This window comes from Carlito syrichta, unplaced genomic scaffold, assembly GCF_000164805.1.
Source record: "Carlito syrichta isolate Samal-C Ts95f unplaced genomic scaffold, Tarsius_syrichta-2.0.1 Scaffold307028, whole genome shotgun sequence".
NCBI classification, from domain to species: domain Eukaryota; kingdom Metazoa; phylum Chordata; class Mammalia; order Primates; family Tarsiidae; genus Carlito; species Carlito syrichta.
The window spans coordinates 463148-475524 of NW_007251124.1; the positions used below are offsets into that span (position 1 = coordinate 463148).

Below are 12377 nucleotides of genomic sequence, written 5' to 3' on the forward strand. Positions count from 1 at the left end.
TTTTTATGATTTATTGTAGCGACAAGCTCTCACCAAGTTGCCCAGGCTGGTCGAATCCCTGGGCTCAGGCAATCCTCTCACCTCCACCTCTCAAAGTGCTGGAATTACAGGTGTGAGCCACACGCCCAGCAAATGGAAATAATTTAGATGTCTGAGAGATTCACAGAGGGAGCTACTGGGAGCGAAGGTGACTAGAAGGCAGTTAAGAGCATGTCAGGAGATGCTTGAATTCTGGATTTGATGCTGTAATAAATTGGTTAGCATTCCTGTTTATAAGTGGAAAGATGGCATCAGATAGGTATTTAAAGTTTCCAGTGGCAGCAAGGTAGAGGAAAAAAGGATTGAAGAAGAGCCTGGAGAAAGAAGACAGTTAGGAGATGATTTCAACATTCGAGAAAAAAAATGATAATTTGATATGGGACTCTGGTGGAAGTCGTGAAGAGGAGGAGGCAGCCACTACATATGTGATATGATCAGGGTGGTTATGACATGAAATGCCCTCCATGTGTCCTTCTTCTGAGCCTCAGCTCCCTGGACATAGTTCTTGCCTTCAGGGAAACTGAAACAATGAAACACAGAGTCTTCAGAGGCCATTTAATGACCATTGAGGTAGAATTTATGAAAATTTCTCTTCTGCTCTAGGAGTTATTGTTTGATCAGCAAAGATAAAGTGGTGAAGAAAATAAGGAATTTACAACAGCAAGGGGGGAGCAGTGTGTAATAATCTGTCACCACTAAACACACCACTTTTGATAAATCAGTTTATTCATATGTTGAATTAACACAGGGTGATTACCTTGGGCTGGATCTAATACTGAGTCGAAATGAATTAGCCCTTTTTTTCCCCCTAAAAATTAGCTCTGTGAAATTTGTATTAGTTTTATAGGTGAGAACCACAGGCAGAGAGCAGCTTGCCCAAGGTCACACAACTTAGGGAGGATTGAGGTTCAATATTTTAATATTTTAATTTAATTAATAATTTTAATTTCAATGCTTTCTTTAAACTATGATAGAGGGGAGGAGGGCAAGAGATTGAGCTCCTGAGGGCAGGAGGTGCCATAAAGCAGGAAACCTGCAGGATTTGGGGAGCTTTATGACTGAGTCAGACATTGTTTGGGCTCCTCCCCTGATATTAGAGGTCTCTAAGAAGATCTCAAACATCTGGGATAACAAAAAGCTTCTGTTTTCCAAGAGAGTTCATGAATACCCAGACTCCACTACCAGTGAGAATTAAACCCGTTTCAGACTTCAGTTTTAAGGAAGTGAAGGCAGGTTTTTGTGTGAACCAGGAAGAGGCAGGGCTGGTGAAGGGGGCTGGTTGGAAAGGAACATAGAACTGGAGAGGAAGAATTTATCATTTCAATCAACATGAGAGTTTGCAAAGCTGGGCTGGCAGTGCCGGTTCTATAGAAGGAGGAGAGGAGCGTGGGAAGAGTGGTAAAGGGGAAACCCTGAGCCTCTGTACTAATCCTAATATTTTTCAGCATCTCTTTGTTGGTTTTCTCATTACAGTCAAGTTAGTTACTGAATCTACCCCTTTGTTGTAGTTCTAAAACATCAGGAACAGCCAACACACACCAACATTCACCCTTGTTTGTTGTTGTTTTTATTGTTTTATGATTTTGCTGCCTCAGTCATGATAGGCAACAGTTTTCCAAATGTTTTGTTGCAGCATAACAAAGGTTGCCAATTTTCCAGAGTGTAATGTATTTCCTTGCCATTCCTTCGTTGTTAAAGTTACAAAAATGGCAGTGGATTAGGGACCAAAAAATTAATAATTAATTTAAAAGAATCTTTGCATAGCCTAATGATGATAAATGCCATAAAATTAAGAGTCTAACTCAACCCTTTGAAACTAAGGTCCAAATGGGAAAAAAATGAGTATTTAATTTTTTAAGCTTCAAGGAACTAATAACCTGATGACGAATATACAAGTTTTTCAAGAATACAAACAATATGCATATTAAACTATATATATTTATAGTGAAGATAAGAAGAGTGGAGTTTGGGAATCAAAGGGTATCAAGGATAAATAGAACAAGAAAGGGACCTTGCAAAAATAAGTAATTATGAGTATGATTAATCAAACATTAGCACTTGACATTCACAAAATAAAACTATACTGTAGACAAGAGGGAAGAAGATCTTGGTCAGCCTTCTGTAAGGTCGATGGGAATTAATGATGTTATTTGTGTGAGAAACATAGTAATTCCTGAGGTTCCAGTTCTACATTAATCTATGCATCTATTACAAAATTTCAGTCAAGACTAGCGAGCAGTTGTTGGAAACTGTTGCTGAATGGATGATGGTTCTTAGGAGAACTTGGGTCTTGTTTCCATGATTCTTCTTGGACTCTGGGGCCTTCAGGAAATTAAAAGGAGTGCTTTTGCAACTTCCTTCAAATTTATCATTATTTACAAAAAAAATTATTTAATTTTTTTTTTGAGTTGGAGTCTCACTCTGTTGCCCAGGCTGGAGTACAGTGGCACACTCATGGCCACCCCAGCGTTGACCTGCTGGGTTCCGGTGATCCTTCTACCTCAGCATTCCAAGTAGCCGAACTACAGGCACCACGTACTACGCCCACTGATTTTTATTTATTTATTTTTTTGGAGATGATGTCTCACCAAGTTGCCCGGGCTGGTCTCGAACCCATGGGCTCAGGCAAATCCACTAGCTTCGGCCTCCCAAAGTGCTGAGATTATAGGCTGAGCCACCATACCCGGCTGTTATTTACTTTTAAAAGCACTGCATTCAAAATGACAGATTATCGTCCAGAAAATTCACAACGTTAGTATTCCCTATCCCCCTAGCCAGTGTATGAGAGTCTCCTATACCAGACAGCACCCAGGCTGAGCAGCACCATTCCTTTCAACTTTTGCCAATCTGATAAATGCAGATTTGATCTTTTCTCATTTATAATTCTTTGATTATTGATGAGGAAGAACATTGTATCTTACCACAAATACCATTGATTTCCTGTCTGGTGCCTTTTTTTTTTTTCTGTTGGTGTGGTAGTTCTTTGCTTACTGATTTATAAGTATTATAAATCATTTGTAAGCATTTATAAGTATTATAAAAGCATTTGTATAATGGCTATATTAATGTGTTGTCCTTCACATATATTGTGAATATCCCCCACCCCCACTCCCATCAGTCTAACTCTCTTGAGAGATCCTAGGTCGTCAATTCATCCTTTATAAAAAAATCAAATAATAATATTAGAAATAATATTTGGTATGTCTAGGTCAACATTTTTACAGTGACTTTACTGTAGTGTTTGGTAGACTGCATCAGCATCTACTCCCATCCACTCAGAAAAAATAGACAATAGTCTTCAAGGACCTCAGAAGTCTTGTCATTACCTTTTTATTTTAATTCTCCCAGCATTTTGAATCCCAGATCCTCATTGCACTGGTGAGCGCTGCGTGCTCATGGAGGTGTGTGTAGGTGAAGTTATGGCTTGAGTTTTGCAATCCTCAGGCCCCCCTAAGGAGGCAGGAATCCTCGCAGCCCTGCAATTGGTCTGAGTGGAGTTGGGCTAGTCCCTGATAAGGTATCAAAAGACTGTGGGGATGCAAGGATCTCAGGCCCTTGACTAGTAGTCTACAAACACTAGTCATGATTGCACATTTAAGAGCCTTCTGTCTTTTTCCCCTTCTCCTAGCCAGCTTTGTGCAAACAGATTCCAATCAGGAGAAGATGAAGGTGAGTGAGCTCCAGAAAGGGTGCAGTAGGGCTCAAACATGAAGTTACTCTTCTGTGCTGACTGGAGATCCTGCCCTCCAGTCCTTTTTGTAAGACTCCAACTTCTGCTTTGTTCTTTGCAGGTTTCCCTCAACCTTTTTTTTCTTTTCTCCTTGGTCTTTTCCCACTCCTATAAATGAGTGTCCCTTGAGTTGAATATGGCAAGGGAAGAAGGGGTCTCTTTACTGTGGTCCTCTCTTCCCTCCTTCTCCAGATGGAGGCCCCTGGAAACCTCTCCAGCCACATCAGTATCTGTGTCAGACTGGACCTTGGACTGGGACAACGATGGGTGTCAGGATAGGTGGGGACCAGGGTTTGGAGGAGAGGCTAAGTTGAAGTCATCTCAAGGTAGCTCAGCAAGAAACCATTGAAGGTGAGAAAAAAAACCTAACATGGAAGTTTTAAGGATAGGTGAAAGAGAATTATCAGAGAAACATAAAATACACGCAAAAAATAATTGGAGTCTGGTGTCTTGAAATCTGGTCTCAGTTCTATTCCCAATTCATAGCTCAGTTGCTTTATTGATAAAACATGGGTATATGGCAAGGGAAGGGACAGTTCAGGAAAGGATGGCAATGAATGAGATGATTACAGAAAGAAAGGAATCATGAAGTTAGGGCAGGCAGACTTTCATTCATACAGTGGACTTGGACAAATCATTGCACCTCTGTTAACTTGTGCTTTCTCATTGTAAATTTCTGGGTAACAGTATCTGCCTTAAGGGTGGGGTGGGCAACAGTTATTTTGTGTATAATGTGTTCTACAAAATGCAACTCTGGTAAGATCTCCCTCCCCCGACCCCCTAATTTAACTAGATGACCTCCAGATGACTTTCTTTTCTTTTCTCTTTTTTTTCCCCTGAGTTGGAGTCTCACTCTGTCACCCAGGCTGGAGTGCAGTGGCACGCTCCCAGCCACTGCAGCCTCCACCCGCTGGGCTCAGACGATCCTTTCGCCTGAGTCTTCCAAATAGCCAGAACTACAGGTGCACATTACCATGCCCAACTAATTTTTTGATTTATCATAGAGACAAGGTCTCACCATGTTGCTCAGGTTGGTCTTGAACCCAAGGGTGACTTTCTAATATGAGAATTGATATGGTTTTTATGTTACCCAGTGCTGCTTAATTGGATATGGAGACTCTAGGCTATAGAGTCTCAATAAAATCTGAGTCTGGAGATATTTGAGACACAAGATACTGAAAAATAAATTTGAAACAATCATCAATATTAGGAGTAAACTGGACTAAAGGGAATCTCTGAGTTCAGAGTCTCTTTAAGCCCCTTCATCCTGATACCCCAAATGATTGTCAGTGATTTTCATTGCAGTAGCAAAAGAAAAAAAAAAGGCAAATTATTTTAAATGTTTTACTTGAAACCAGGCATCATGGAGATAGGAATGGATGCTTTCATTTAATATTCCCTTTATTCATGCCTCATTTTGATGGTACGTGTATGTATGTGTAAATTTAGGGAAATGTGCAAAAACCTGCATAAAGAAAACACCTTTCTCCCTAAGAGCAGGGATATATAGCTACAACCAGTGAGCTAGTGATAGAATTAGTGGGCTTATAGGATTGGAAAAAGTTGGATTTTGTTTTATTTTGCATTACTTCTTTTCTGGATGGGGGCAAATGGTGCTTGATTAAAATATTTTCTAGTACACTGCGTTTCCAGGAAGGCTAGTTTAATCCTAGTTTAATTCTGGGCCTTCTTTATCAGATAATGCCCTTCTCTCCTTTCTCTAGCCAGTTCCTTTCTGCTTTTTTCTCACTGGATGCTTTGAACACATAACTTCCTTTTCAAATGTGTAGTAACTTCCCCAATATAGGGAAAATAGTCAGGATGTGCTGGTGAGCATTGGGGTATCAGTGCTTCTTGACTGATGGATTCTGCAAGGATAGAGTCAGAGGAGGAATAACATGAGACGTGCCTTATAGAGGAATTTAACATAAGAACATGCAATGAGAATTTCAGGTAGGACTTATTTCTGTTATAAGTAACTTAACAAATGTTGTGTGGAAGCCTGTTCAAATGTGTTCAGGAGATTTTTTTCTTTTTGAGTTGGAGTCTCACTCCTTCACCCGGGCTGGAGTGCAGTGGCATGCACGCTCACCGCCGCCCCAGCGTCGACCTTCTGGGCTCCAGCAATCCTTCCGCCTCAGCCTTCTGAGTAGCCAGAACTACAGACACGTGCTACCACGCCAAGCTATTTTTAATTTTATTGTAGAGTCGAGATCTTATCAAGCTGCCCAGGCTGGTCTCAAACCCACGGGCTCAGGCAATCCTCTCATCTCGGCCTCCCAAAGTGCTGGGATTACAGGCTGAGCCACTGAGCCCGGCCTGTTCAGGCAATTTAAGAAGGAGTGGGATAGATGGAGATAATGACAAAGGTGAGTATTGGACACTTGGGACACAGTGAGGAGGGGAGCTGAGTTTGTGATAGGTCAGGTGCTGCCAGAAAGATTTCAGTGATCCATTTGCAGAGTTGAGGGCTCTCCGTCTCCTTTCTTGGGAGCTAAAAAAAAAAAAAAAAAATCTGGAGTTTCATAGTATTGGATTTTAAGACTATCATGAGTAAGAAAGTTACAGAAGAGAGAAAATTATTCAAGATGGGGATAATATTAGATTCTAGAATATTAGACTTGCAAGGCCCCTTGAAGTTCTAATAAAAATTTAGATGAATATCTTCATTTGACTCATGGGGAAACCCAGGGCCAGGGATAAGAACTGCCTAGGTTAACAAAGGAATTTAACAATAGAGCTTATTTTCTGATTCCCAGGACAGCGTTCTTTCTATTTCACATGCTGATGAGTGGGGTAGGAAATCTGGTGACCTGGGGGAAGAGAAGTAACAGGGGCATGCTAAAATAATTAAGCAATTTAAAGTCTGCCCTTCTCTGAGACAGTCCAGGAGTGAGGCCTTTAATCTAAGGCAGGTTAACCAGGGCAGGTGGAGATAGATAGATGAGTTTCTTGCAGACAGGTGTAAATTAAAATAGGGTAGGGGTTCAGAAATCTTTCTTATCCAAACATGACCTTCACACAACTGACCAGGCATATCAGACCTGACCGCTTCGTGGGCTGAAATGTAAAACTACCAGTGCAGTAAATCACAGAAACATTAAGGAATGATCCAAAACATAGACATGATGTTCTAAGGAAAGGCTCAAATCTAGTTAAACAGTAACTTTCATTATTTAGAAGGTCCTTGCAACCTTACAAGGTTGAGAGATGGTAATCAAAACTCATGACCAGATACCTGTACTCTTCTGCTCTTAGTTTGTGGTTTGCTTAATCATTGTTGTAAAAGTATAAAGCTTCTTATCAAAGGCAAATGAGTCCTTTCTCTTAAGGCACCTACACTTTTCCTTGAGCATGCCTTTTTTCTTTCTAGTGTTTTTTTTTTCCTAAATTATACTTTAGATTTTCTCTGAAAATTTTTTGTGGTGAAATCAAGCACCCACAGAACATACCACACCCCATCCGACATCAAATCCAGAGCCCCCAATCCAAGGGAGTAGCTTCATTTTTCACAGAAGCATGAAACACAGTTGGTGTGCTTTTCTTTTTGGTCCCACTTACTTTCAGCTCCTACTTTTTTTTTTTTTTTTTTTTTGAGTAGGAGTCTCACTCTGTCGCCCAGACTGGAGTCCAGTGGTAGACTCACGGCTACCACAACCTTTACCTGCTGGGCTCAGGCAATTTTTCCACCTCAGCCTTCCAAGTAGCTGGAACCACAGGTACGTGCCACCACGCCTGGCTAATTTTTTTTTATGTAGAGATGAGGTCTCACCAAGTTGTCCAGGCTGGTCTCAAACTCCTGGGCTCAGGCAATCATCTTGCCTCCATTTCCCAAAGTGCTGGGTTTATAGGCATGAGCCACTGTGCCTGACTACTTCCAGCTCCTCCTATCCCAATTCATGAATCTCTGTTCTTTTTCATTAATCCAAGCATTTCCTGTTATCTTACATCTTCCAGAATAATAGCAATAGAGACTTTATTGGATTTCCAACTCATAAGAACCAAGTTTCAGTTGTATCACTGACATCTTAAACAACTTCTATTTGTTTTCTGGTCTCAGTAATATGACATGTATCATCCTTTGAGTGCTTTGAAAGATTACACAGATACCAGAAATTGTTGCTACTAATATTTTATTTTTTTAATCTTTCAGATGGATTGTTACAAAGATGTGAAAGGCACCATCTATGACTATGGGGCCCACACTCTTAATGGAAAGGAACACATTTCGTTCAAGAAGTATGTGGGCAAGCATGTCCTCTTTGTCAACGTGGCCACCTACTGTGGTCTGACAGTTCAATATCCTGGTAAGAATTCATAGCCACTTTTCCTTGGCACTAAATTTTCAGGTGATTGTATTCTAAATCATACTTGGTATTATATTTGAATTCGAATTAGGTACCAAAATAAATACTCATAAACAGGTGACTTCATCCTCCATGTCAGAAGTCAGCCTACTACGGCCCACAGGTCAAATCTGGCCAGCCTGTTTTTGTAAACAAAGTTTTATTTGAATGTAGCCATGCCATTCACTTACATATTGCCTATGGCTGCTTTCATGACATAAGGCAGAGTTTGGTGTCTGAGTAGTAGTGACAGAGACTATATGGCCCACGAAGTCTAAAATATTTAGTAATCAAGCCCTTTACAGAAAAAATGTGCTGATCTCTCCTCCATGCCCCACCTCTGCTTTTCCCTGAGACTTCCAGAAGAATCAATATATATCTGAGAGCAAGGAGTTTCTCAGAAGATTTCAGAAGTTTTCTTTGTAAATACAGGAGGGAGAATCAATCTTTTTGAGATTTTCCCAAGGTTTTACAGGTAATTTCCAGTGACAGGCAAAAGGGGTTTTATACCTGGAACTGCATTTAACTGAAGTGAGGTATAATAGACTATAACAAAGGCAAATACTTTCCAACTTCAATCCCTTTCTACCTCTCTGTACCATATGCATTTAGGGAAGAATCTTATTTTTCTCATAGTTTAGGCCATGTGGTTTAAAAACAATAAATAATAAGCAGGATGGATAATACCAGAGATACTCCTTATATCAGAAGTAACAAGAATTTCGTTTTTTGTTTTTAATTTTGCTTTGAATAGGTAATATAGTCACAAGTCTCAAAATTCAAAAGGAACAAAACAATTTACAATGAAAAGTTTTGAGTGCTAAACTGTGACCTTTTTCTTTTATTTCTCTTTTTATTTCTGATTAAGAGACTTGGGAGTCACAACTGATAAGGACTCGCCAGATAGGGTTTTATTATCCTATATCCTATAGTGTGTTTTCCAAACTGACTCTGGCATAACCTCACATAACATATAAAGAAGGAAATCAAAGTATTTTATGGCCCTGCAAAGCTGACTTCTGCTCTCTGAAATTTGCCACAAACGATGTTTGACAATTAAATTCATGAGCTCCTCCTAGAAAAAGTGCTACCTACCTCATTGCTGAATATCACCACAGCCACCTTTAAAGTACTCTCCTTGGGAAGCTATGCACCAATGCTAGCACCTAATCCACTTGTCAAAGCAATTTTGGAACTCTATTTCTGGAATGGCTATCAGAGCTGTTGTCACGAGAATGTTGGAGTTTGAATTAGAACAACAAACATTAAATTTCTTGTTAAACTTGGCAAGAATGGAAGTAAAATCAGGGACATATTAGTCCAAGTTTATGGGGATAATGCAGTGTACAAATGGATTTAACATTATTTTTAAAATTTTTTTTTGAGTTGGAGTCTCACTCTGTCACCCAGGCTGGAGTGCAGTAGCACACTCCCAACCACCGCAGCTTCAGCCTGCTGAGCTCAGGCAATTCTTCACTTCAGCCTTCCAAGTAGCTGGAACCACAGGCATGCACCACCTCACCTGGCTGATTTTTTTTATTTATTGTAGAGACAAAGTCTCACCATGTTGCCCAGGCTGGTCTTGAACCTGTGGTCTCAGGCAATCCTCTCACCTAGGCCTCCCAAAGTGCTGGGATTATAGGCTTGAGCCACCGCGCCCGGTCAGGTTAAACATTATTGTGGGAGGAGAGAAAGCATCACTGATGAAGAGAGGTCAGGACGGCCAATAACAAGCAGAATTGACAAAACATTTCAAAAATTCGTTGAATTGTGCATCAAAATCATTGGCTGAATGGGAGAAGAATAAAAGACCAAATAAACATTGATAGAAAAACAGGAAAATCTTAACTGAAAATCTTGGCATGACAAATGTGTGTGCAAAAATGGTCCTGAAGGAGCGCTTACATCACAACAATGCATCATCTCACTGTCTGTGAGGGAGTTTTTAGCCAGTAAACAAATAACTGTATTGGAACACCCTTCCTACTCACCTGATCTGACCCCCAATGACTTTTTTCTTTACCTGAAGATAAAGAAAATACTGAAAGGAAAACATTTTGATGACATTCAGGACATCAAGTGTAATATGACAGTTCTGGAATATGCCATTCCAGAAAAAGGGTTCCAAAATTGTTTTGACAGGAGGATTGAGTGCTGGCGTCTGTACATAGCTTCCCAAGGGGAGTACTTTGAAGGTGACCATAGTGATATTCAGCAATGAGGTGAGTAGCACTTTTTCTAGGATGAGTTTGAGAACTTAATTGTCAGATCTTGTATAGGACTTCAACAAATCTGGAATTTCAGTCCCCTTATCTCAACAAGACATCTCCTTTGCAGATTTCCAAAATTCCTTAGATAGGAACTACAAATTACTAGTCAAGAAATCTTTGGATTCACCTATGACCTACAATCCCCTGGTTAGAAATGTCCTTCCTTCCTTGCCAAAACCAATGAATTGATTTACACTTCCTTGTAATTTCTGTCTTCCTAAAATGTATATAACCTAACACTACCATTCAACCACAGTGGGTACATGCTCTCAGGACCTCCTAAAAATGAGGTCCTCAAGTTTAGTTCAGAATAAACCATTTTAAGAGATTTCACAAATCAGGTGCAGTGGCTTACACCTATAATCCCAGCACTTTGGAAGGCAGAGGCAAGAGGATTGTCTGAACGCAGGGGTTCGAGACCAGCCTAACCAATATGGCGAGACCTCATCTCTACAACAAATCAGAAAAATCAGCCAGGTGTGGTGGCGCATGCATGTGTTTCCAGCTACTTGGAAGGCTGAAGGGAAGAATTGCCTGAGCCCAGTAGGTTGAGGTTGTGGTGACCATGAGCATACCACTACACTCCAGCTTGGGTGACAGAGCGAGACTCCGACTCAAAAAAAAAAAAAAAAAGATTTTACGGAGTTTGGCATCCTTTTATAACAGTTTCCACCTCCTTGCCTTCCCTTCAGACTACCAATATTATCACATTTACAGAACATTAGATAGTTTCTTTGTTCTGCTCCCCCCAACTGATAACACACTGTAAATACTATTTGTTGCATTGCCTTTTTTAATGAATAAAATACATTTGAGTTCAGTCTATTTCCTTATTATTTTTTAAGATTGAATAATATATATTGAATCATAATTTATTTTACCATTTTTATAGGGACTTTAAAAATCAATTTATTCAGTTTCCACTTTGCAAATAACAGATGAGGAAACTGAGAAACAATTGTTCATGGACTGGAAGACATGCTTCCTAATTTCTTGTCTTTTTCTGAGAGGAAGTGATTGTATGTAGTGCTGAAGACAAGAGGGAAGAATATGATAAGAGGTACTAAGGAGGCATGTGAAAACAGGAAAGCAATTTGTTTTTTTGTTTTTTTGTTTGTTTTTTGTTTGTTTTTTTGAGTTGGAGTCTCACTCTGCCACCCAGACTGGAGTGCAGTGGCTGCTCCCGGCCACCGCAGCCTCGCCCTGCTGGGCTCCAGTGATCCTTCTGCCTCAGCCTTCCAAGTAGCTGGAACTACAGGCGCGCGCTACCACGTCCGGCTAATTTTTTGATTTATTGTAGAAATGAGGTCTCACCAAGTTGCCCAGGCGGGTCTCGAACCCGCGGGCTCAGGCAATCTACTCACCTCAGCTTCCCAAGGCGCGGGATTACAGGCTGAGCCACCGAGCCTGCTAGCAATTTGTTTTTATAAAAAGAAAAAAAAAAGGACTAAGAGGAGACACCAGTTGGCTGAGCTGAATCTTAGGACTGGTTAGTGTTTGTCAAGGGACTAAAGGCATCTAGCTCAGAAAGGGTTAACAAAGAAGCTGATAAAAACCAGAGCAGACAAGTTGGAAAACTTCCTGGCAGTAGAAGGCAGTTGAAGCTTGTGTATTGGCGTATCACTGAGGCTTTTTAGGTAGAATGCATTTTTAACATCTTGAGGATTGTTGAAAACATCAGGAAGTGTGACTTGAAATGTCTTTGGTTCTCTTTGCCTTGGTCACTTTACTTCCACTCTACTCAGGATGAGCCAACCTGTATGGGAAAGAGGTTAGTTCTCAGTGTCTGTGTCTTTTTCTTTAAAAAAAGAAAGCTCTATTAATTAACGAGTCAACAGGGAAAGCAAGCTTATGAGCTTTATTTGAAAATTGCCAGCCATCGGCACTTTGGGAGGCAGAGGCGAGAGGATTGCCTGAGCTCACAGGTTCGAGACCAACCTGGGCAACATGGCGAGACCTTGTCTCTACAATAAATAAAAAAATTAGCTGGGC

At 40.5% G+C, this 12377-nt stretch overlaps 1 protein-coding gene across 2 annotated transcripts in view; it reads left to right on the forward strand.

Moving 5' to 3' along the window:
• Window positions 1-3619: 3619 nt before the first annotated feature.
• Window positions 3620-12377, forward strand: part of GPX5 (glutathione peroxidase 5) — a 12826-nt gene continuing 4068 nt past the window's right edge. For both annotated transcript variants that reach the window (XM_008063779.1, XM_021715379.1), the window contains exons 1-2: window positions 3620-3708; window positions 7923-8076. In XM_008063779.1, coding sequence (XP_008061970.1) covers window positions 3622-3708; window positions 7923-8076 — 241 coding nt within the window. In that variant the 5' untranslated portion in view covers window positions 3620-3621. The remainder of the gene's footprint in view (window positions 3709-7922; window positions 8077-12377) is intronic.